This window comes from Triticum aestivum, chromosome 7B, assembly GCF_018294505.1.
Source record: "Triticum aestivum cultivar Chinese Spring chromosome 7B, IWGSC CS RefSeq v2.1, whole genome shotgun sequence".
NCBI lineage: Eukaryota > Viridiplantae > Streptophyta > Magnoliopsida > Poales > Poaceae > Triticum > Triticum aestivum.
Genome location: NC_057813.1, coordinates 467589731 through 467617490, shown reverse-complemented (window position 1 = coordinate 467617490; position 27760 = coordinate 467589731). Strand labels below are relative to the sequence as shown.

General features: G+C 39.4%; 1 protein-coding gene across 3 annotated transcripts; it reads left to right on the top strand.

The window, feature by feature from the left end:
• The first annotated feature begins 1436 nt into the window (after positions 1-1436).
• Positions 1437-27551, top strand: LOC123157340 (GDSL esterase/lipase At3g43570). Of its 3 annotated transcripts, none has more exons than XM_044575603.1 (5): positions 1438-1770; positions 10456-10586; positions 10703-10936; positions 12460-12650; positions 27247-27551. In XM_044575603.1, the coding sequence occupies exons 1-5, from the start codon at positions 1515-1517 to the stop codon at positions 27263-27265; spliced, it is 831 nt and encodes a 276-aa protein (XP_044431538.1). In that variant the 5' UTR covers positions 1438-1514; the 3' UTR covers positions 27266-27551. The 3 variants fall into 3 exon arrangements, with proteins under 3 accessions (XP_044431539.1, XP_044431538.1, XP_044431537.1); XM_044575602.1 differs by having other exon boundaries at positions 1439-1770; positions 12460-12712; XM_044575604.1 differs by lacking the exon at positions 12460-12650 and having other exon boundaries at positions 1437-1770.
• The last annotated feature ends 209 nt before the right edge of the window (positions 27552-27760 follow it).

Here is a 27760-nt window from a genome sequence, read left to right as displayed (position 1 = left end):
GCTTTCTCGGAGAGCACTGTTGTGCTTCACCGTACGATAGCACAAGTTAGTTTCACTAGAAAGCACGAATTAATACAATTCAAAAGCACATGTTAATTCACTTTGAGAGCATTTTCTGAAAAAGATTTATCAAAATATATATAACATCACTGCTAAACCTCGTCTGGTGGCACACTTGAAGGAGCGCAACAATCGGATATTCTAGGGCATCTCTTCTACTCCGGCGCAGCAGCACCTGATAATCAAAAAAGGACATCGAGCTCTGGAATGCAGCACAGAAGTGCAAGATCTACAACCTGATGCATAGACCCCTAGAACCTAACCAGGCACTTTCTTATCTGATTCATGTTGCGTTTTGTGTGGCAACATGCAGCACTGCCCGAACTCTTGATGGTGGCCCTAGGGCATGTACTTTCTCCTCTTCTTCCAAATATATTTAACATGAGCTTTGATTTTGAAAATCTTGATATGAGGAGCACATCAAGAGAAACTGTTTGTGATTTGAACGCAAGATTCAAGCGACGTCGTTCTGAAAAATCAAATCTACGGAAAACACACAGATAAACTCACTCGTCCATTTTCTCATCCCTCATGGGCAGGGAATGAAATATCTCCAAAACTTCACGTACAAACGTTATTTGTAGTCACCAGGGAAGATGAGAATAATCTTTTGCAAAGGGTATCATTCAATCAGTGATTTCGGGAAACTAATCAGTAGGGTGGTGTCGACGTACCCTGTGGAGCGGTGGACCATTCCTATACTACAGTCTACAGGATGAGAAGAGGATAACGCTGTCAGGCGACGGAGCTCTTGCGCCTGTAGCCCAAGCCGCCGCTGTATGGGTCGACGGCTGACCGACTGGTTCTCCTTGGGTCGGTTCGCACCGCTATATTCGATCGGTCGGTAGGTTTGGTAGCCAGCGAGTCCCTTTCCACGGATGAGATCGCGATAAGCTACCGATCAGCTTGCACTACAGTGTAGAGCATATCATGGAGGTTGGTGGCCTGGTAGTACTTCCTCCATTTCAAAATATAGTGCGCCCGCGCTTTCCAAGGTTGAACTTTGACCATAAATTTAACGAACGAGACCGACTGCGGCGGGAGAAAAAGTTACATAATTAAAAACTTCTTTCGAATACGAATTCACTGATATAACTTTTGCTCCCGCCGCAATTGGTCTTGATAGTTAAATTTACGGTCAAAGTTGAAGCACGGAGATAGAGAAAGCACTACATTATGGAATGGAGGAAGTATAATTTTTTTCTTTTCGCCATCATACATTAAATCGGCCCGTCTGGTAGGAGTACTACGACAGAGAGCATTACTATTCAATGCACGCGATGAGCAACCAACCGTATGCATCCATCATCGGTGCGCGCGCGCATGTATTCCGATCGGCTCCATACCTCGCTATATAAAAATGCTCCCGTGCAGTGCGATCCATCGCGCCTGTGCCAGGACTCCGGAGCATATACCGCTAATACATTGTACACGCACGCACGCACGCAAGTACAATGCCTGGCCATGCGCTGCTGAGCAGCATGCTGCTGGTGGTGATGGCGCATCTCTCGCGCGCCGATGGAGCAGTAGGCACGGGTAAGAGCAAGATCTCAGCCGTCTTCATGTTCGGCGACTCGATCGTCGATCCAGGCAACAACAACAACCGGCTGACGGAGGCGAGGGCCAACTTCCCGCCGTACGGGCAGGACTTCCCTGGCGGGAAGGCCACCGGGAGGTTCTCCAATGGCAGGGTTCCTGGGGACATGCTAGGTACGTACGGACATAACTATAACTACGCTCTGTGCCCTGCTACAAGACAATATTTATATAAATCCATTGACCGAGATGAATGTTTTGTTTCGACCATGCCGCAACAATGCAAGGCTGGTTGTTTTTTCCTGAGAAAACTTACGAACTATTCATCACTCATAAACCAGTATCATTGAACAGTTTATACACTGGCCAGAATACAAAATAAACATATTACAAGATATGACTCAAGAAAGGAGCAATAGTGTACACAGTAACTTAAAAAAAACTAAAAACAGAAAGGTGACGAGCAGAACAAGCTAAGCATCTTATATGCTCTAGCCGTGGATGGCTCTGATCATGTTCAGCACCGTCCTCGCCAGTGTCTAATCATTGATCTTTTCCAACGAAAACCACGGCTGAAAGAAAATAGATGGTGTAAATAAGTAGCTAGCGGGTTGATTCGAAATAACTCTTTCAGCCACAAGTTTATTACGACATGTCCAAAGTGGTCATCAAAGTCGAAGCTTCCTTGTCCCCGATGTTGCCGGCTGATTGTTTGGCTTTGGCCGATAAGGTCCGTTCATTTGGAGGTCTTGACGGGTCCTCCGTGACAAATTTTGAGTCGCTTGCTCGGGGAGAGATGATGACACAATGCAAACAATTTTGACGGTGTCTTTTCCTCGGCGGTGTGTATAGGTCTTATGAACACCATGTCGGTCGGGGTGTGTGTGTTTCGTAACATTTTTTGTCGGTTTTCTGTTGGTTAACCGGACAACTTTATTCTTCTTTTTAAAGAAATTGAGATCCGCATGGTCGAGGTCCAAAAAAAAGTGACCAAGCAAATGCTACAAACACCCTCCAAGCAATTCTACAGTTTTGCCTTTGAAGACCCGTTAGTATCCAAAGCAGGTATGAATGAATTCGGAGGAAGGTTACGTAAATTGCATGTAACAGTTCCGTAGGTGTAGGATTACTAGTCTATCACAGGTTTCTTTTTTGAGAAATTTTTAATCTATTAACAATAATACTAGATGTACAGGCTGATTGATACAATACTTCACAGGGAGAGAATGTGGCCTCATCTAATTGCCCCTCCCCCCCTGATTTTCATGGGTGGGCCCGCCCACCTAATTAAATCTCTGCCAATCACAGCCCATCAGCCCTGTAAACTCCATGTAACTTCCCGTACGTCTAGCATTGCTCATCTATTAATTATTAATCATGGCTATACAACGGATATCAGAAATAATAAAAAATTACATTCAGATTCGTAGACCACCTAGCAAGGACTAAACGCACTAAAGTGAGCCGAAGGTGCGCCACAGTCATCGCCCCTCCCTTGCTGGAGCCGGGCACAACTTGTTGTAGTAGACAGTCAAAAAGTCATCGTGCTAAGGTCCCATAGGACCAACGCATCAAAATAGCAACCGTCGCTGATGGAAAGAAGGTTAGATCGGAAGGATCCAACCTGAAGACACATGAACAAAGACGAACAAAGACTGGATCTGAGCAAATCCACCAAAGACAACCACCGACCGACTCTCGCGAGATCCGCTAGTGACACGCCGCCACACACCCTCCGACGATGCTAGATGAACCACCGCGGGGCTAGGCGGGGAGGACCTTATTTCATCTACAAGAAGCCGCCGCCGTCTCGTCTTTCTGAGCATGACACAAATCCTAATAAAACTTGAAGAAGCACCTAAAAATAGAGCCCTTCCTTCGGTAAGGGCCGGAATTCACCGCGCACCCATGGCCCTAAAGCCACGAAAGACGTGGCAGATCAGCAACACAGCCAATGAAAGGCAGAAAACATAGCCATCTATCATAGGGTTTTACCATGCCGCATGGAAGGACAGGTGATAAATTAGTGTACATGGATTTGGGCGAGAAGAAGCCCGAGGTTTCTACCTCTTAGCACCATACCGATGATAAATTTAGTGTGCAAGGCCCGTTTTGAAAGCTTACCGCAAAGCTAATTTCACAGGGATTGGGGTGGCGCTTGAAGGTGATGTTTGCTTGCTGCCCCTAAAAGCATCCTTGGTGAGAATGTCCAGCACCGAGGCCAGCACAAAGAGGTCTGAGAACTTCCCATTTTGGGGGAAAGAGGTCTGAACTTGACGTAGAGCAGAGTTTCACCAGCCCGGTTAGCTAACTAGAATTTGGCGTCGTCTCGCATGGCTGTGCACAAGCTTCTCAAGTTGTTAAATCTTTATCGACTGAGAGTTAACTAAGTCTCAGTGGATGCTATATTTATGAGATTTTATGCGGAAATCCGTACATTTTTCTAAAAAGATTTTTTCTCTTTTTATATGTCATTTGACTGAGACTTGGTTAATCTCAATAGACTCAAATCTAGGCACATTCTTTTTTTAATTATTTTTTACGGAAGTTTTTTTTAATCCTAACTGTACACGTACCCTGGTACTTCCCAAGGTCTATGTGGAGTACCAACTAAATCCAGCCGTTAATAATGAAGGGCATTAGAGACCTTCTGCAGTCCACGTGGTGGTTGAGTAACCTAATCCCAATCAACTTGTGGTAACGGCGCCGCCGCAATGACCGCCGCCGCCATCTAGGTTTCTGAAATCGGTCGCCTTTGTTATAAACGAATCTGACGGCGTTGCTGAACACAAATCGGCCGTCCCTGTGGTTTGCTGATCATGAATTCCCATATGACCAAGTATTGATTGGTAATAAAGTAACGTGATTCAGAAATCCTTGTTGAATCGTTCATGGCTGCATGATTTTGTGTTTCTCTTCACTAGCGGAAGAAAGGAGCATACGTTGGTACATGATCGAAGAACTCGCAGACACATTATCGAAGGTGTATACATTGGAGCACGATCAAAGCACTCTAATTGGTGCACCATCAAAGAACTAGCTGCAGCTAACTACGGGAATAGCAACATACTAGTCATAAAATTTTGGATCTGATCTAGCGCTAGCTCTTGTAGATGAATTAAGGTACTCCGTGGTATTTAGTTGCAGTACTCCTTGATGCTATGGAGTACTGCCTCTTTAATGACCATTTAAGCGCACCCGTTGGATCTCAACAAATGAATGCCTCATATTAAACTAAGGATACTGTAAAAGAACTCCTCTATATGGCTCTATCCTCACATGAGGGCAACTACAATAAAATGATGTAGACGGACTGTAAGACATTAAATATTATATTTTTACTTAGTTAAAAAAGAGAGAAGAGGAAAGAGAAGAGAAGCATGCTACTAGTTAACAACCGGCTGTAACACGTGCTCCTAGACACTTTGTGAGAGAGCGAGGTGAGCCATGTATCAACAAAGTAGTATATATTTATATCCAGCTATTGTACTTGCCGGCTATAAGCTTGGCTATATATGACGTAGCACTATTATATAGCCGGCAGCTGACTATATTATTAACCATGCTCTGAACATGAAAAGATGCACGTTCTCCTCATTTGTTCCGACGTTCCCGCTGGCCCCTCCGTCCCTTGGCTCTTTGCGTTGTTGTTACTCTGAATCCATGCGCGCGTTGATGTCTTCTGCAACTCAAATGAATCACGGTCGCTACTCCGCTACGCAATTTTCTTCAGCCCTAGCTTCGTTTTAGCCTTGCTTCTTGGTATCCCCAGCGACAAAATTGAGCATAGCTCAGAAATGGTTAGATCCTTGCGGTTGATCTAATCCACCAGATTTCAAATTCTAAATTTGACATTGGCGCTCCTATTTTTCTGGATTTACTTCAAACTTTCTGGAGCGATATGCTTGTATGTGAGCATCTATGATTATAATGTGTTAAAAAAGTTAAAAACAAATCCTCTTTTTTTTCCGGAAATAAGAAACATAGCAGGACTGGTAAATTTCCAACACGCCACGCCCTCACAAAATGCCGTACGTGATGGATTTTTTGTGCACTCAAGTCCTACTCACATGAATGGAAGGTGGAAATTTAAACAAATCGCAGCAGCTAAATCCTAATGCATGTCCAGCATCGCCGATTAGTCCACGGACGGACGTACCATCTTAATTATTTCGTAGATGGACCACCAAATGCAAGATGGACGAAAAAAACCAACTCTTCCTTTGGGCGCCAGTCCTTGCTCATCATCGAGCTAGCTCTCTCCCTACCTTCGTAGAGTACTCTCCCTCCATCCCTCGCCAGATGATCCACGTTGAACATCGACCAAGCAGTTGCATTAATTAAGCTGCAATTGAGGGAGAAAATTAAGTGCATTTCTTGTGGATCCCGAGGTAAAATCTACCATATTCCTGGGCTGCACAAAGTTACTATGGTTTCCTGAAAAATTTGGGAGCCTTCAAAGTGCAAGATTCTTGCGTGGCTCATCACCCAAAACCAGGTTTGGACAGCGGCCGCGCTAGTCATGGCCGCCGCCGCGCCCGGCTCGAGCTCAGCCATGGTCGCGCCCGGCCGCGCTTGCTGCTCCTGCTACTCCTTGCCACCCGCGCCGGCTGCTCCCTGCTACTCCTTGTCGCCCGCGCCCGCTGCTCCCTGCTGCTATTCTTTGCCGGCCGCCGTTGCTGCTGCTCCTTGCCTTGCCGGCCGGCGCCGAGGGGTGCACCGCCGTCGTGCTCTGGGGTGCACCGCCGCGCTCTGGCCAGAGGAGCGCCGCCGCGTGCAATGGAGGGGCGCACCGCCGCCCTGCTGGAGGCCGTGCTCCGGCCAGAGGGGGAGAAGGAGGAGGAGGGTCCGCCGGGGGTTGGATGAGCCAGCCACCGAGCTGCGCGTGCTCTCGCTCGCCGGCAACGACCTCTCCGGCGCGCTCCCCGACGCGTCCTACGCGCGGGCGCTCCAGGAGCTCAACCTCTCCGACAACGCGCTCGCGGGCTGGCTCCCCGCTGCGCTCCTCAGGGCGCCCGGGCTCGCTGTGCTGGGCCTCGCCAACAACTACCTCGCCGGCGAGCTCCCCGCCGTGGGGCACGAAGACGAGGTGTTTGTTGAAATGCCTAAGAGAGATATAGGAGGAGCAAGAAGATAGACACTGACGTGTGGGTTCAACTAGTCAGAAACGCGTTTAAAAGAAGCGAATCGGGCTTTTTTCAGACTTGGTAGTTTTTAGTCAAGGATTAGTGAGAAAATGATAGTTTTCGGCATAAATTTGTAAAGTGGTAGTTTGTAGTCACAGTTCCATGAATTGTGGTACTTTTCTTTTTGTTAAATACTCTCTCATCTATCAAGATATATCTAAGCGTAAAGCGGTGGCTTCTGTTGCCATGCTTGTAACTTGGGACATATGGAACGAGTATAACGCAAGGGTCTTCAACAACAAGCACTCACTCACTTAGATCATTTTCTCGCATACCCTCAAGTAGTCTGTATTGTGGGTAGCCGCATAGACGAAACACTTGGGTTTTATATTGCCAGGAAAGTAGACTTATTTTTCTTTTCCTTTTTCACCTTCGGATGTACAGCCTGTTTAATTCTCTTCTTAATTAATGAATGTGTCAAATCTTTTGCCACCTTTCAAAAACTATGGTTGCCTCTCTACATTGGTGAATAAACATTCCAGGTTGGAGCCTGACAATTACGAAGGAAAAGAGAAAGGTTGGAAACCTGACTTCTTACATAATTTTGAGGTATACAGAACAATATACCTACTGCAACAGTTTAATCGTCTACCTTGTTAAAGTTTTTATAACGGAGTTTGAGTGGGATCAAGCAATGTGGGATATGTACACTTTACACATGCTAACACGACCGCACCCTAATTGACGAGTGTGTTTTAAATTCGTTGGCTTTACTGCCGTCTCAAAGTAACCCCTGCAAATTTTACCGATTTTCGAAAATGTTAGCATATACATGAGATGAAAAGGTAGCAGACACACTTGTGTACCAGAGTTTTAAATTAAAAATTGCAAAGAAATTAAAACAAAAGCAACTTGATGGAGGAATTCCGAAGTCGGCGGTTCTTATGTCACATCCTAATTAATTCCAACAGTGAGCACCATTTAATGGGCTTGTTGTAGTATGATGCTCCGTCAAAATTTCATCTAACCCATGTCGGTCGACATCTTCGTAGAAATTTCATTAATGCATGGTACATAATCATAGAAGTGTTTATTTCATACTAGGTAAGAGTCAACGCATTACAACGGAAACCCACTCAATGCATGGGTGATATGTTGAGGTGATACTATGGAAAATCAAGTCAACCAGAAATTTCATTCAACATTTCCCTCCTATTGTTACAACATAATATATGTGTAGTGCATGTATTTGTTTAAGTAAAAATATATAGATGATATACTTGAATGCCCATGCATTATTATGGAGGAAAAATAGGACCTAAATGCAACTTGCTCATTTCCCAATTAAACCGAGGCACCTTGTTCAATGATATGAACTCCCTTGCCATGCAAGTACCAACTAAACCTAGTTTAGTGTTACAATAGAAAAACATTAAATTGCACGTAAAATATTCCGTCATTCTTTTTTATTAAGAACCATTTCATTTGATCGATATATCAAAATGATACAACTACACTAAACGAATGCCCGACCTCTGCATAACATGATGCACACATTCAATGTGTTCAACATAACGCAAAGTTCCATTGTATAGCGAAATAAAAGGTAGCCTAAGATGGCGTAAATCATATCCAAAGATTAACTCACCATCTATGATGAGAAGAAAACATGCCTAGTCATATGATCTAACTGGGTAGAAGCCGTCATCAAAAGGTCTCTGTCCTCCGTCCTCTACAAAATAGAAGTAAAGAGTCATCATGTACATGAAATGATTAACCTAGATAGGAAATTAAACACCTTTCTTGTTAAAAACACACACACCAGCCCTAGTAAGACATAGTGCCCAACATAAGATTGCCACCCTCACAATTATGTGCAGAAATTTGTTTGCCAATACCATGCTACTAGTCGTCGAACATATTACACGCACTACATGAGGGACAAAGGTTTGAAGCCACTTGAACTATGACCCACACTGCAGAGCGAACTTACACTCAAAAATAGGTGTCTAATAGTCTCGTCATGTTGGCAAGAAACAATTTTTACTACCTTACCAACTATGGTGCGTCAAACTATGCTAGTTAAGATCACACCTCCATTAAAAATCAGGGAAATATCTTCACTCGAAGAGGTAGTTTGAGTTTCCACTTTTTTTATAGGCAGGAATACTTGCAAAAATATATATGTTGATTAGGAAAAATATATTCTTGAACTCCTTACACATGTTTGTATAAAAAATGAACCCACAGTACTTATTCAATATAATAGCTAAGAAACATAATTTCCTCATATATGCATAAAAAGAATAGTCATAGTTACTGGTTAAACCATTAAAGTGTAAAAAACATTTCATCATTGGTTCTACAGTTGTGTCCACCCTGATTTGTTTTAACAAAAAAGTCCTGGAATTAAGCATGGGAAGCAACCTTTTTTCCCTCTTTCATACCATCCAAATATGTTTATTTCGTATTCATTTTGATTTCGAGCAGAAAGCCGCAACAAAGCCATGTGAGGAAAACACGTGTTTTAACAAAGCCACTTACATAGGTGGCAGATTTGCCAAAATGCAAACAGTAGATAGGTGCACTTGGAGGACTTCAAAAAAATAGTTCTACATTACAAAAAACCAAAACTTTTTTGTACATGCACAAATACATATATAACACGTTCAGGGGAATTTTCATAAAAATATACTTCCATATGTAGCGTAGACAAAAAATTAAATGTGTACATGAATATGGGCCATTTTTATTGTTGTGCTGGTTTTTTTGTAGCTTGAAAATTATAACATTTTTGAACGAAATTTTACAGATCCGTCGCGAAGATGTATAAGTTTTCACAGATTTTTATTTTTATTTTTTTGAAACTTGCAAATATAATTCTGAATCATTTGAAATAAAGCCATCCGATGCACCCGTCCACTAAAACTTCGCTATCGGAGATTTGGGAGTACCCGCTCTCTCTCCTTCTCGCTTTATTCTTGTCCTTGTTGGTTTTTTGCCATTTCAGAGGATGCAATACTCAGCTCATTCATGGTAAACAACTTTATTTCTAAAAGAAAATGTGCACACATAATCATCTATTCTTAAATATTTGCAATCGATTGTCTAAATTTTCTTTCCATGCAACAATTCCACATCTCCAAGTCATGATATAGTCATCTTTTGCATTAATTTGTTCATACAAAACATGCCACCTCATTACCTCATGCATGCCATTTTTTAGGGGAACTAAGCCATGTAAAATAATTTTACATTCCTTTTAGTTTTTCTAGAGCTTATTTATGCATTTTTAATAGGATTCCCGTACCATTGTGTGGGGTATCGTCTAAATATGCATGTGTGTGTGACACTAAAAGTTCTAATGAAAAATATGCAGTTTTCTTCTTCATAAATCATAGTCATCCACCCGCAACATAAAATTGTACTCATCAAAAATAATTTATCGTTTGAAGTTTCTGTTGAAACCACACGACCCGTTCCAAAATATATAATGATTTCCTTCCAAATTATTCTTAATGCTTATGATGTCGACTGAAATTAGTTTTCACAATATCCAAAGATGTACCTACCTATGTATGCAAGTTTTATGCCCCTAAAAGGGTTACTTTTTAGAAGAACTATTTATGAATTTAAACTCTCTAATAGACTGGAAATTTATCTATACACAAAGATTACGGTATTAGATCATGTAAAAACATCACTAATTAAATTTTCTTTCTTGATTAAACAGCTTCTAAATTAGGAGTCAAAGAGTTCTTACCACCGTACAATGGAGATGATCTTGAACTAAGTGACCTACTTACTGGTGTCGCATTTGCCTCTGGAGGCAGTGGATATGACCCCTTAACTTCAATACCCGCAGTAAACAATCGTAACACATGCACCTCAAAATATAGTTTTTGTTATATTTATTTTCAATTTAACTTGAAATTAATCTTGTTATCATAATTTGGAAATACTATTCTCTCATGCTTCAGACTGCTACTTCAAGTACTGGGCAACTTGAATTATTTCTTGAATATAAGGAGAAGCTAAAAACTTTAGTCGGAGAGGAGGAAGCCACACGTGTTATCTCTGAAGGCATTTACTTTACTGCCATGGGTGCAAATGACATTGCAAATAATTATTTTTCAATTCCACTGAGGCGCCATCAATATGATCTTCCTTCCTACGTGAATTTTCTTATCTCTTCCGCGGTAAATTTTACTATGGTAAGGGATATTAAATTTTGAGGTTATAGTTGTTCGACATAAACTAAGTTGACTCTCTCTTTCTCCGTAAAAAAATGTTATTGAAGTTTTTAAAGTTATGCATATTTCCACGAGACTCCTATGAACCATTACTTTTATAGTACATGTAAAGCTTCCCTTCAATTCCATCACAAATATTCTATATCTAAATAGATAGCCCTCGCTAACTTGTTTTTGAGCACATGCAGCTATGGCACCTCATCACAATTACCACATCACCCTTATTAGCTTTACTAGTTAATTGCATGCATGCCTCCTCCAGTCCATACTTCCCATCTCCCGCACCACAATGTGATTTTTTTTCTCTAACTCCCTTTCAACTGGTAAGTGAGGGCACATATGGTGAATTTAGATAATTTGTATTTAGGAGTGTCACAGTTGTTTGCTCTACCTGGAAATAAAAAGTAGTATGGTACTTAAACATTCCAACTAAATAATATTGTTTATTTGCCAATCAAAGTTTCTAAACATCTACGTCGAAGGATTGAATGCATGTCACACAGTCGTTTACTTCATGTTGCTTAGATATTTTAGTTTCTACAAATATCCAATCCAATATGTAGGGTGTCATCTAGTATACATAATTTATGTGTTTGTGAATTTACTAGATTGTTGACTTTTTGTATAACATTGAATTCTCTAAGCAATTGTTTCAGTATATATAGAAATGTTTTATAATTATTGCCTTATCGGGGTTTCATAAATGATTTACACTCACCTACTAGCATTTTCGATATTCCTAATAGTTTCCATTGATTTACATTCAACCAGGTCACATGTATTTAGGGGGGGGGGGGTAAGTCTAACATTCTCTTCTATATTGAAATTAAATGATATTGGTGCAAAGAGGATTGGATTCTTCGGCATTCCGCCAATTGGATGTTGTCCTTCCCTATTAGCTTTAGTAACTAATTGCATGCATGCCTCCTCCAGTCCGTACCCACTTCCCATCTTCCGCACCACAATGTGATTTTTTCTCTAACTCCCTTTCAACTGGAAAGTGAGGGCACATATGATGAACTTAGGTAATTTTTATTTAGGAATGTCATGGTTATTTGGACCTGGAAATAACAAATAGTATGGTACTTCAAGGTACATTCCAAGTAAATAATATGTCTGTTTGCTAATCAATGTTTCTAACACATCTACCCTGACGGATTGAATGCATATCACACGGTCATTTACTTCATGTTGCTTAGAGCTTTTAGTTTCTACAAAAATCCGATGCAACGTGTGGGGTGTCATCTAGTATATATAATTTATGTACTTGTGAATTTACTAGATTTTTGAGTAACATTGAATTCTCTGAGAAATTATTTCAGCATATATAGGAATGTTTTATAATTATTACCTTATAAGGGTTTCATAAATGATTTACACGTGCCTACTTGCATTTTCATTGTTCCTATATTTTCCATTGATTTAAATTCTACTGGGTCACCTATATTTAAGAGGAAATCAGTCTGACATTCTCTTCTATATAGAAATTAAATGATTTTGGTGCAAAGAGGATTGGATTCTTCGGCATTCCGCCAATTGGATGTTGTCCGTCCCAAAGAAAACATGGATCAAGAGAATGTGACACGCTTCAGAATCAAGCAGCAGAATTATTCAATTCTGGAATAGAAAAGGAAATTGAACGATTAAATGCAGAACGAAATGTTCATGATTCAAGGTTTGCTTATCTTGATATATACTACAACCTTCTTGATCTCATTAAACAACATGATTTTTATGGTGAGTGTACACTATTCCCTCAGTTGTTACTATTTTAGAGTATTGATGTCTTAGAACCATATTAGTAGAAAGACAGCGACACATTAACCTCTTAAATTTTTTAAACTGAAAAACACTACCACAACACTAGATCCTCGACATTCACATTGGCCGGGAAAACAACTTTCACATAGAGTAAGTCGGTAGGTGAAGGGTTCTGCCGACCGACCCATACTGTTAGTGAAAGTAAAGTCGGGAAAGGTCTTTCCCAACCGACATTTCTTTACTGACCGGCAATTTTTCATTGGTGTATCAGGTTTCCCGACCAATATATTTTTGGCGATGGACATTAGTTTCAACCATTTGTCGATCGACAATCCGACAACATAACCTTGACCAACCAACCTTCTATTGTCTAGTTGTGAGATTTTCCTGGATGACTGTGTGACATCGATTTCTTTGCCAACAAACATTGACCTTCACAGGCAAATATAACATTAAATTTACATCTAGATATTTGGTAATGGCCACACTGACCAAGCAACCATGAAATTTTATGCCAAAATAGTATGGATTCAAAATATTAGTATGCATATCCTCCAAAATATTAAACCACAACCGAATGATAATGGGCATACATTAATTCTCACACATATTGTTCATCTGTTTCTCCACATGTTCACCACATACGTCAGGTTTACAAAATGATAGGCAAAATATGCATGCCCAATGAGATAGAATTTCTCCATTACACAAACCATCCAGATGATACCAAAAATGATGGGTAGCTCCTCGTGCTCGCAGATCATAATACACGTCACTTTCAATCTTGTTCCAGTTTATGGATGATGAAGACACTATTGAATATATCTTCCAGTTTCATTTTAGGAGTTATAGTTCCAACAATAAAAAGTGATTTAGGAGCACATATGTTGCACTAGAGCCCTTAATCCCATATAGTACAACGGTACAAAAGAGGGAGGATGGAAGATGAACGAATACACTAGAAAAGATCAAGAATAATGGTCTCTATTGCTATTCACAACACAAAGCAAGTCAAACACCTGGTAAAAGAACAACTATAGTATATGTTTAGCAACCAAACCAAACTAATTTAGAATTATAACAAGATCACAACAAAGCACAACGCACATAATCATGTCGCATTTTTCTAATAATTACACATAATCATGTCACATTGTCTACAAATCTAGTGCAAGGTGGAGGCGGTGGAGATTCTCCTTTGACAAGCATCATATTGGATCAAATTCATTAGCAAACATACACCACGACAGTAAAGCAAAATGTTAAAATATTAAGTAAGGAGGTTAATTTTATGAGTGCATTTAGTAGCCACTTAGATACTATTTAAGCTCTGGGAACCCCTAGCTTTCTCTTACTTGTTAATAAGATAATCATGGTACCATGCCTTAGTGGGTTTGGTACGCATAGACAAAATTCCGTAGCTAATTGATAGAAATACCTTAGTGCCAGGATAAGTAAGATAATGCGGGCTTGTAGGGCTTCATTTGGGAAACTAGGCGATTTCCCCGCGTGTTGTGGCAGGAACTTGAGATTAATTTGAAATGTATTATAAATGAAGGAAATGATCTAAATCAAGAGTTGTTGTTTTTAACGTAGAAATATTGCATACTTGCACTATGTGTGAACAAAGAGTATGCATGTGATCTGCATGGGGTCGTAAACTAGTGTTAGTGGATGCTGGCATGGCATACTTGTGAGATGGAAGGACACATGTTCAGAGAACTAGACTTAATGGGGATCAACTATTATAGTAGATTAATAACTAAACAACATCGCACAACAAATAATACAAGCTAAGTGCTGAAAACAAATAGGTTGGTGATTACTTTGCTAGATGCCCATGCAATGGACTTTGTGACAACATCACTGAAATATCATAAACCATCATATTGATAAGTCTGCATGGCGTCCCTTATGATTGCAACATTGACAAGAACCTCATAAATCCCCAGACCTAGGGACTCCCTGCCCACAATAGTTTCTTCGTTGATCGGGAGAATTCTTTCCTCAGCAACATGAGTTTCAGGACATGTACATGCATATATAAGAACATCCATACCAATTTGACAAATTATTACTTCAAAAACATGAAAAAAATATAGGTCAGAATGAGAAGATTACAATGCTTTCATCTAGGTGGGTAGAGGAGCTTTTGCAGGGAGCTTTACAAAAATTGTTCAATGAACATATACCCCTTCGTTAGCATCTTCTTTGGCATATTCTTCTTCCTTGGGTTCAACTCTTGAGTCATGTAAAGCAACAATATATAAATAGCCTCATTCATGGATGATGAACCATTAATTAAATGAACAAAAGTCGCAACACTTCATTACTTGCCAAGAATTAGAACATATACCCCTTTGTTATTTCCTTCATCTAAAGTTTGTCTTAGAACATGTACAATTGGTAGCTTTCGTGGTTTAATAGAATTACAATTTGTAACAAAGTTTTAGTTTTTTACTTGCTTGGTGCCTTCCCAGAAAATAGTTTGATGCTTAGGAGTAGGTCAACATTTCCCTTATATTGACATAACTGTGACTAGGACTACTATCGTCAGTAAATGCACATGCATGAGCAATTTTACTACCAGTGCTAGCTTATTGGCTAAACCCCAACCTTATCTAACAAATTGTACTCTAGATATACAAGTTGCACTCTTTGATGGCAGTGATCGGATAGCAATATTATACTAACATACAAATGCAGAAAAAAGTAATTACAAGGAAGAATACAACTATGAAGTACAATTATATGCTACAAGTAATTATCTGTTTCTAGGGAGCTATTTCTTAGTTTTTTTTCTTTTCTTTTTTTGAAAAGGAGTTTCAAACCCCTGGCCTCTACATACAAGTAAATATATGCTACATCCAAGGATCTTTTTTTGAAAAGGAGTTTCAAACCCCTGGCATCTGTCTCTTAGAAAAGAATAATGGTTTGTCTAGAATTTCGTATCTGGGCCACGTGCGCTCTGGCCCAGTGAAACCTGCCCACTTAATTTACTACCCACGTAGTGGGGAAAACACTATTTGCCGCACTGTGCGCCATATAGTCATGGCTTCGCATAGGGCACCCAAGACTAGGCCGACCCATTTTATTTTTTTTCTTTACTTATTATTTTCCTTTTTATTTCAACTTTTTTTGTAAATACAAAATATTCAGAATTTCAATTTTGGTTCAATTTCTGAAAACTTTTCAGATATTTGAAACAAATACTTTTTGGAATTATTATTTATGAATTTTGTTTTTCTTGCTCCAAAAGTTGTTCAAAATTCGAAAATTATAGTTTTTTTTCTAAATTTGCTTGAGATTTAAAAAAACAATTGCATTTAAAAAATGTTAAAAATTTGAAAAACATTCATGTTTTACTGAAATATTCACAAATTGGAAATATTGTTCGCGTTTGAAAAACCCATTTTCTAAAATTGTTCTGAATGTTGAAAACATGTTCGTGATTTTTTTTAAATCACCAATTGAAAAAATATTAGTGATTTTATAAAAGGTTCATGTTTTCCAAAAAAAGTTTGTAAATTTCAAAAAAATTATGTGTTTAATATTATCTCTCCCGTTGCAATGCACGGGCATATGTGCTAGTAAAATAAAAGTATAAAATTGCAGCACGGTATTTTCGAATTTTACAATATGATTAAAGTAGACCCCGGGGCCATAATTTTCACTAGAAGCTTCTCTCTCGAATACATAGCATACGGTGGCTAGACAAATTACTGTTGGGCAATTGATAGAAAAGCGCATAGCTATGACGTATTCATGGCAATGATCATAGATATAGGCATCATGCGTGACAAGTAGACCAACTCCTACCTGCATCTACTACCATTACTCCACCAATCAACCGCTATCCAGCATGCATCTATGGTATTAATTTTATGACAAACAGAGTAATTAAAGCTTTGAGCAAGATGACATGATGTAGACAAACTAACCCCAATCAATATGAATAAACCCCGTCGTTTTATCCTTAGTGGCAACAATAAAATACGTGCCTTACTACCTCTTCGGTCACTGGGTGAGGACACCGTAAGATTGAACCCACTACAAAGCACCTCTCGTACTGAAGATAAATCTATCTAGTTTGGCAAACCAAATGGATAGATCGGAGAGAAATACAAAGCTATCATAATCATGCATAATAAAGTTCAGAAAAGACTCAATTACTTTCAATGAATAATCTGATCATAAACCCACAATTCATCAGATCCCAACAAACACACCACAAAAGAAGATTGCATCGGATAGAACTCCAAGAAGATCGAGGAGAACATTTTATTGAAGATCAAAAAGAGAGAAGAAGCGATCTTAGATACTATCTATGGACCCATAGTTCTGTGGTGAACTACTCACGCATCATCGGAAGGCAGCAAGGATGATGTAGAAGCACTTTGTGATTAATTGCCCCTCCGAGAGAGTACTGGAAAAGGCCTCCAGATGGGATCACGAAAGAGCATAAGCTTACGGCGGCAAAAAAAGTGTTTCGGGTGGCTCCCTGGGGGTTTCTCAATATTTTAGAATTTATAGAAGTGGAATTAGGTCAAACGGAGCCTCGTGGGGCCCAGAAGGTAATAGGGTGCCCCCTGGGCGCCCCATGTTGCCTTGTTATCTCCTCGTTTGTCCTCTGAACTCCTCCCGAAGCTTCTAGGGTATCTTATGTCCATAAAAAATCGTCAAAAAGTTTCATAGCATTTGGATTCCATTTGGTACTGATTTTCTGGAAAACCAAAACAAGCTGAACACAACAACTGGCACTAGGCACTCAATTAATAGTTAGTTCCCAAAATGATATAAAATAGCATAAATGCATATAAAGTATCTAGGGTTGATAGTATAATAGCATGAAATAATCAAAAATTATAGATACATTGGGGATGTATCAGCACCCCAAGCTTAATTCATGCTCGTCCTCGGGTGGTAAATGAAGGGCCATATAATCTTGGTCATATAATCTAATCATGGCAAAAATATTAATCTAATCATGGCATGAATATTAAGATACAATTGATTCAAGGCAATAGTCTACCATTTGATATAAAGACATCAATACTCAGGCATACTAACAAACAATCATGCCCTTCAAAATAAAGAATGGTAAAGAATGTCATCCCTAGAAAATCATATAGCCCATCATGCTTAGTCTACCTAGCATAAAGATATTAATCATGAACTACCCAGATGACAAGCCAAGCAATTGGATCATACTTTTAACGTGCTTCAACATTTTCAACCCCACACAATACATGAGCGTGAGCCATGGATATAACACTATAGATGGAATAGAATGCGGTGATAGAGATCAATAAGGAGAAGTCAAAAAAGGGAAGAAAAGTCTCACATCGACGCGGTTAATCAATGGGCTATCGAGATGCCCATCAATCGATATCAATGCGAGGAGTAGGGATTGCCATGCAACAGATGCACTAAGAGCTATAAGCGTATGAAAGCTCAATGGAAACTAAGTGGGTGTGCCCAACTTGCTTGCTCATGAAGACCTCAACATTTGAGGAAGCCCATCATCAGAATATATAAGCCAATTTCTATAACGTTAAATTCCCACTAGTATATGAAGGTGACAACTCGGGAGACTCTCTGTATGAAAAACATGGTGCTACTGTGAAGCACAAGTGTGGAAAAGGATAGTAGCGTTGCCCCTTCTCACTTTCTCTCTCATTTTTTTGTTGGGCTCTTTTTGGCCTCTCTTTTTTTGTCCGGATTCTCATCCCGACTTGTGGGCGAATCATAGTCTCCATCGTCCTTTCCTCACTAGGACTATGCTCTAGTAATTATGATCATCACACTTTTATTTACTTACAACTCGATAAAACTGAGAATATGACTCTATATGAATACCTCTGACAGTGTACCAGGATGTGCAATGATCTAGCATAACATGTATAACAATGAAGAACGGTGGCTGAGCCAAAAAATACCATGTCAGCTATATGTCATGCAAAGCGATATGACAATGAACATGTATGTCATGAAAAATGGAATGGTGGAAGTTGCATGGCAATATATCTCGAAATGGCTATGGAAATGTCATAATAGGTAGGTACGGTGGCTGTTATGAGGAAGATATAAGGAGGCTTATGTGTGATAGAGTGTATCATTTCATGGGATTTGGATGCTCCTATGAAGTTTGCATCAACTCTCGAGGTGAGAAAGGGCAATGCACGGTACGAGGCTAGCAAATTGCGGAAAGGTAAGAGTGTGTATAATCCATGGACTCACATTAGTCATAAAGAGCTCACATACTTATTGTGAAAGTTTATTAGCCCTCAAATAAGAGTACTACTCGCATGCCCCTAGGAGGATAGATTGAGAGGAAATGAACATCGCTCATCCCCGGTCGCCACTCATAAGGTAGCCACTCAATAATAAATCATGCTCCAACTTCGTCGCAAAACTAGAGGCTATATGTGCATGCTTCGGGAATCACAAACTTCAACATAAATGTTTTTACCAAACCATAATCATCCACTAGTACACCCACATATTACCGTCTTAATATCGCAAAACTATTGCAGGAAATCAAACATATCATATTCAGTGATCTATATGAAAGTTTTTATTATATCCCCCTTGAATACCTATCCTTTACGGACTAGTCTTATAACCCGTGAAAATTTCTATTACTATTTATTAAACTCTAAAAAAGATTTAAGTGAAGCATGAGACTGCAAGTATTTATATAAAATATAACAACTGCTGTGCTCTAAAAGATATAAGTGAAGCACTAGAGCAACTGCCTAGCTCAAAAGATATAAGTCAAGCACATAGAGTATTCTAATGAATCGCGTATAAGCGTGTGTCACTCTCAAAAGTTGTGTCCAAAAAACAATGATTGTAGCAACTAAAAAAACAAAAACTACTATAGCACAAGACGCTCCAAGCAAAACTCATATCCTGTGATGAATAAAAATGTAGCTCCAAGTAACATACTGATAGATTGTAGACGGAACAGAGGATGTCATCCGGGGCATCCCCAAGCTTAGATGCTTGGGTCTTCCTTGAACATTACCTTGGGGTGACTTGGGCGTCCCCAAGCTTAGGGTCTTGCCGCTCCTTATTCCTTCATCCTTCGTGATCTCACCCAAAACTTGAAAACTTCAACACACAAATCTCAACCGAAACCTCATGAGATCCGTTGGTATAATAAGCAAATCATAAACTTTAGGTACATTTATGAACCCATTCATATTTTAATATTGCATAATACCTACTTTATTATAACTTCTACATGACTTATACCCCACGATCTAATCCATAGCATCATAAAAACAAGTGAACAATGCAATAAAAAATAGAGTTTGTCTAAAATAGAACAGTATGTAATGATCTGAACAAATACCATACTTATGTAACTCTATGTTTTAAAAAAAATAAGAAAATGTAGGAAATTGGTATATTAATCATGTGTAAAAAATTCAGATCAAAAGCATGTTCAAGTGATTTTTAGAAATTCCTGGACTGAGAGCAAAAGTTTCTATTTTCTCACAGAATCAAGTCAACTATTATCCAAATCATCCCAAAGGCTTTACTTGGCACAAACACTAATTAAAACATAAAAACACAATCATACCAGTAGCAAAAATTGTGTCAACACACCAAAACATAAAGTAAAAGAAAAAAATTAAGATAACTATTGGGTTGCCTCCCAACACGCGCTATTGTTTTACGCCCCTAGCTAGGTGTAAGGCATTGTTTCAAGTATTGTCATCTTTCATATTAATTCCATAGGTAGCCCTCATAACATATTCATATGGTGGTTTAATTCTCTTTTTAGGGAAGTGTTCCATTTCTTTCTTTAATGGAAATTAGAACCTTATGTTTCCTTCTTTCATATCAATAATAGCACCTATATATGGTTCGTACGAAAGGCCTACCAAGTATTATAGGACAAGACGGGTTGCATTCAATATCAAGCACAATGAAATCCACGGGCACATAATTTCTATTAGCGAGTATGATCACCTCTTTATTGTACCCAATGGTTTCTTAATAGTTCAATTTGCCAAGTGCAAATTAAGGGAACATGCATCCATATCGGTGAGACCTAGCACATCACATAAAGATTTTGGTATAGTAGAGATGCTAGCACCTAGATCACGGAAAGCATTAAATTCATAATCTTTAATTTTTACTTTAATAGTAGGTTCCCATTCATCATGCAATTTCCTAGGTATTGAAACCTCCGGCTCTAGCTTTTCTTCATGAGATTTTATCATAGCTTCTACAATATGTTTAGTGAAAGCTTTATTTTGTCCGTAAGCATTAGGTGAATTTATCATGGATTGCAACAAGGAAATACATTCAACCAAAGAACAATTATCATAATTAAAGTCCTTGTAATCCAAAGTAGTGGGCACATCACTATTTAAAGTCTTGACCTCTCCAAACCCACTTTTATCATTAAGATCATCACCCGATGCCTTCTAGCTAAAGTTGACTCATCTCCAGTCCCTTTTTCATCAAGTTTTATATTACTAAAGAATGATTCAATAGGTGACACCAATCATTTTAATATCTTCATCATGATTACGATAAAAACCGGGTGGAATAGCTTTTTCTAGGAATTCTTTCTTAGCTCTCAACCTAGTGGTTCTCTATTTACTTTCATTAATGGAGACATAGATAGATTTAATAGACTCATTAATATCATTCTTGGGTGGAAATTTTTTAATTTTAAGAGTTTCCACATCATGAGCAATCATATCCATGTTTCTAAACATATCATCAACTTTATTCAAATTTTCTTCTACCATAGCATTGAAAATATTTTGAGAACTAATGAATTCTTTAGTGTTGTTCTCATGATTAGTAGGTATCCTATTATTTTGTTGTAATAATTTCCATAGCAATTACCATAATCATTAGAGGAATTTCCGGGATACGGTTTAGGACTAAAATTGGCTCTATAAGCATTGTTGTTGAAATTATTTCTAGAGACAAAATTCACATCAATAGCCTCATTATTTTTCTCAATCAAAGTAGATAGTGGCACACCATTAGGATCAACATGAGTATTTTTACTAGAAAGCATTTTCATAAGAGCATCCATTTTAACACCGAACGTAGAGACTTCTTCAACAGAATTTACCTTCTTACCAATTGGAGCTCATTTGGTGTGCCATTGAGAGTAATTTGTCATAATATTACCAATGAGTTCTGTAGATTCTCCTAATGTGATTTCCATAAAAGTACCACCTGCAGCAGAGTCTAGAAGATTTCTAGAAACAAATTTTAGTCCTGCATAATTTTTTTGTATAATCATCCATAGGCTTAAACCATGAGTAGGACAATTTCTAATCACTAATTTCATTCTCTCCCAAGATTGTGCAACATGTTCATGCTCAGGTTGCCTAAAATTCTTGATTTGATTTCTAAGAGAAATAATCTTAGCGGGAAAAGCATACTTACACTTATCCCAAGAATCAATACTATTTCAAGGAAAGGATAAAAACCAAGTTTTAGCACGATCTCTTAGCGAGAAAGGAAATAATTTCAACTTAATATCATTATCCACACTTTTTTATTGTGCATATCACATAATTCAATGAAAGTATTAAGATGGATGCAGCATCCATATTAGGATTTCCAGAAAATTGTTCTTTCATAACAAGATTTAGCAAAATAGCATTAATATCATAAGACTCCATACTAGTAGCTGGAGGAGTGATTGGAGTACTAATAAAATCATTATTATTAGTGTTTGAAAAATCACACAACTTGGTGTTTTCTTGAGACGTAGCGACAAAGCTAGCAAATGAGCGAAGCAACAAAATAAAATATTTTTTGTGTTTTTGTTTTTTATGAGAAGTGGGGGAGATGAAAAAGAGAGGCAAATAAAAAGTAGAGCAAGTAGATGATAGTTTGTGTGAAGGTACTTGATAGGTCTTGATGATGTCTCCCCGGCAATGGCGCCATAAATTCTTCCTGCTACTTGTGAGCTCCGTTGGGATTTTCCCCAAAGAGGAGAGGAGATGCAGTATAGTAGAGATAAGCATTTCCCTCAGTGAGAAGCAAGGTTTATCGACCCAATAGGAGAATCATGTAAAGCCTCGTGAACAACACATGCACACACAGAAGCAAATACTCTCACCCAAGGCAGGCAAGAGGGTTGTCAATCCCCTTGAACTTGTCACTTGCAAGGATCAAATCTTGTATAGGTAGATAGATAAATTGCAAAATAAAATAAAACTAAATAAATCTCAGCAAGGTATTTTTGGATTTATAATATGATTAAAGTAGACCCGGGGCCATAGTTTTCAATAGAGGCTTCTCTCTCAAACACATAGCATACGGTCGGTAGACAAATTACTGTTGGGCAATTGATAGAAAAGCGCATAGTTATGACGATCCATGGCAATGGTCTACATATAGACATCACGTCCGTGACAAGTAGACCGACTCTTTCCTGCATCTACTACATTTACTCCACTAATCGACCGCTATCTATCATGCATCTATGGTATTAAGTTCATGACAAACAGAGTAACGCTTTAATCAAGATGACATGATGTAGACAAAGTAAACCCAATAAATATGAATAAACCCTGTTGTTTTATCCTTAGTAACAACAATACAATACATGCCTCGCTACCCCTTTTGTAATTGGGTGAGGACACCACAAGATTGAACCCACAACAAGGCACCTCTCCCACTAAAGGTACATCAATCTAGTTGGCCAAACCAACCAGATAGGTCGGAGAGAAATACAAAGCTACAACAATCATGCATAATAAAGTTCGGAAAAGACTCAGTTACTTTCAATGAATAATCTGATCATAAACCCATAATTCATCGAATCCCAACAAACAAACCGCATAAGAAGATTACATCGGATAGAACTCCAAGAAGATCAAGGAGAACATTGTATCGAAGATCAAAGAGAGAGAAGAAGCCATCTAGATACTAGCTATGGACCCGTAGGTATGTGGTGAACTACACACGCATCATCGGAAGACAACAAGGATGATGTAGAAGCACTCCGTGATCGATTCCCCCTTCGGCAGAGTATCGGAAAAGGCCTCCAGATGGGATCGCAGAAGAACAGAAGCTTGCGGTGGCAGAAAAAGTGTTTCAGGTGGCTCCGTGGGGGTTTCCCAATATTTGAGAATTTATAGAAGTGGAATTAGATCATACGGAGCCTTGTGGGGCTCACCAGGTAACAGGGCACGCCCTGTTGTCTTGTCGTTTCCTTGTTTGTCCTCTGGACTCCTCCCAAAGCTTCTAGGGTCTCTTATGTCCAGAAAAATCGTCAAAAGTTTTGTAACGTTTGGACTCCATTGGTACTGATTTTTTGGAAAACAAGAACACGCAAAAAACGACAACTGGCACTAGGCACTAGGTTAATAGGTTAGTTCCCAAAAATGATATAAAATAGCATGAAAATGCATATAAAGTATCCAAGATTGATAATATAATAGCATGAAACAATTAAAAATTATAGATACATTGGAGACGTATCACTCCACCTCTGGACCCCTTTAGCTAGCACTTGCTCCAAGTATGATGTCTCCATGAGGGTGAGCAGAGCCAGACGCCACCATCGCCTGATCCGGAAGGCTGAGATCAAGGGTATACCTCGAAGCAAATGAACCTTCCAGCCAAGTCCCCGTGGTGGTCGAACACCTCCACGCCTCTGAGATCCCATTGGTGAAGCTCCAAAATAGTGCCTCGAAGGAGGTAAACGACACCACATGCCACCACCGTCCAGTCTGGCAAGCCAAACCTGAGGTTTCCCTTGGAGCTCAACGAGACCACGACCATGAAGATGCCCTCCAAGGAGGTTAGTGGCGCCCACAAACATCATCTACAGTGATGGATCCATGCAAGGGAGCTTTGAGCATCTTAGTTACAGCAGTGTAGGATAATAATTGAATGCTTCATGCATTTTCCCGAAACTAAACCTCGACAGCCAGCTAATCTATCACACACACTCAGCTAATGCAAGAATAACTAAGTTATGAGTTTTTAATCTCATTTTCTCTATACTTCAACCCATACTCACCCTAGTCTCTTCAGATTGTGAATGGTACAAAAACAACACACATATTTTGACCTCCGCATAGGAGATTGTCGGGACTCGGAGTAGGAAAACTCACTGGAGTGTAGTTGCATGTAAAGTGGATGGTATTTTAAAGATGAATTTCCGGCATGTGGCCTTATACGGAACTGTTGAAGAGGTTGGATGGCGTGGAGGCGGCGATGGATAAGCAAGATGGCACATGAAGAGCTCCGCCAAGGCTGACACAGTCTTTTAGTACAAGTTTAGCCTAGTCTTCCATGAGATCTAACTGATGCTAGGATGACGACAAGGTACCAGATCTTGGTGATAGGGTGGGAAAGGAGAATCTAGGCGGAGGGGAGGGTTCGAGCTCGTGGGGTGGCAGCAGGGTGTGAGGATAATGGTGTGACGTAGAGGTTGGCTGGAGAGAATTGTAAGGGCACCTTGAAAGCTATCAAACGACAAGAGTTGCACATGAGGGCGAGATGTGTCCAATCATATGTCTATGGACATGTACAGATGTGTCTGCGGACATTTGGGGGCATCAATGTGCCCTTTGACATCCATTTTATATAGCGAATGTTTCCCTTTCTTTACCCGAGGAGTGCCCTGAATTATCAACCCCGCGAGAGGATGTGCACTACGACATAGGCTCTACCAAGTCTTTGCGAGAGAATGAAATTTTAGTTTTGTAAACGGACCTTCATAACCTTAGGGGTGTAAGCACTTAGAATTAAAACAGGTGTGGGTATGAGGACTTGATTTTTACAACCATATATTTCCCCTAGGAACCACCATGATCTTAATTTGTCCTGACACTCATTAAGATGTAAGTACAACAAGATGAAGTTGGGGATGTGTCCAAATTACATCCTGACCATCCTACGACCTGCATCAAGAGTCAGTTTCCCAACCGTGGGCCCTTACCATCGCACGGGGTTTCCTTGGTTATTAAGAAGCTCTGGTGGTTAAGAATATAATTTGGACAAAAGCATTGGGTATTTAATCACTATAATTCATGTATCCCCAAGGATTGGATTTCCGCTACAGTACTAAACCTTTCTATCACTGGTTTTCAGAATAGCATTCCGCATCCTCCCTGCTCCTAACCTCCTCCTTCATTGATCTCCAAGATCTTGGGTACCAACAGGGTCATAGAACGAGAAAGAGACACGAGACAAGTACATAGTAATTCTAACACATACATGGCATTAATTCAAAGTCATTCCATCGATCCCTCATAAAAATTCATAAGGTTGCATGGCTATGCCTCAACCTATTGCCTTACCGAATTACCCACACATGGTGATCGGATCGCAAGAAGAAATCATTGGAGAAGACATAAAGATGAATGCTTTATTGAGAATATGTCTTATAATGGTTGCCGAATGTGACACATGATTACAAGTATGGCTAAATTGGAGGAGAGTTGCTGCAGTTATGGCGATGGTGATGGTGATGGTGGTGGTTATAGAGATGAGATGGAAAATGGCGGCGCCAAGGGTTAGAATATGGCTTCCAGTTCGTGAATGGTCTTCTCGATGCTCCTTTGTTACGATTCTGGTGTTGGCCCCTTTATAATAGTTTGAGGGTAGGACCTTACAAAACCACTAGCGTGTCATATGACTGTTGGTACTAGCGTGTACCAGATGTCGTCTTGCACTTCGACTTGATCATTGCGCCTCTAATTGCCTTCCTTCTTTCTCCATGTTCTTATTTACTTCTAAAATATGATTTACCTCCATATTTGGCCTCTTTACCCATGAAAACAAATTAAAGAAAGTATTTACGTTCTCTCACATTCATTAGTCATTAGTAGCGATATCAGAGTGATTTTGTTAGATTTTCTATGATTATCCGGTTTAAACAAGGCTGTGATGAGCGCAAAAATATCATTGATCGGGCATCCATTTGTTGATTGTCATTGGAGATGCCCTAAGCTTCATGGTGGCAAAATAGTGTGGCGTGAGTGGTGGCTTCATGGTGGAGAATTAGGGATTTTGATGTATTATTGTTGTGGGGAAAGATTAGCAAGCTTCACTGACTGGGCCAAAATTTGGCGTTTAAGTCTCTTACTCTACGTGCATTAGCCCATTTAACCACAAGCGGCTGGTAGGTGTTATTTTCTAACCAAAGTTTCAATTGGTATATAAGCATTCCTGATTGGCCGCTCGATAGCAAATATGTATGCATTCCCGATCGACATTTTGTCAATGTACATAGGTTTTCCTGACCAACTATCGTGAATTTTCTCGTCCAATGGTTGGTCAGTGATATAAACACTTTTCCTAGCACAGGTTAGTAGGGGATACATTACGGTGGTGTGGTTGAACTTCATATGAACTAAAGTAACAGAATTTGCATAGTGGACCATATGATGTATTAAAGAAATCACAATAGTTCATATCTTTGTGCTTAGGAATATGTGATATGGATGTGTTATCATCATAACATTTTAATACTAAATATTTTGAAACTTTCCATTTTGTAGGTTTCAAGGAGGTAACTGAGGGGTGTTGTGGCAGCAATGTGCTAAATGCGGCAATATTCATTCAATACCACCCTGCATGTCCAAACGCTTATGACTATATTTTTTGGGATAGCTTTCATTGTACTGAAAAGGCCTACAACATTGTGATTGATGAGATCTTCCAGCAAAACCTACACTACCTAATGTGAAGACACTCTCATCCTCTCTACCTAAGTTTGAACAAATATAGCAAGTAAAACTTTTCTCCTTCCACAATGTGTGAATGTTGGCACTATGACATATATGAAAGATGCCCCTTTCAATTCTATCTTTGTATCTCCATATAATTTACCCCAAAACGTATTTGTGCAATAAAAATTCCACCAAATTGATCACATTTATATGCATTAATGTGGGTGTCGATGTGCATATTATAGCAATTAAGTTCATACTCGGGATTTGATCAACAAGAGGAGTTAGAGTTGCGAGCGGGAAGCCTTTCTAGTTGTTGTAGAGGAAAATTAAACAAAATGGT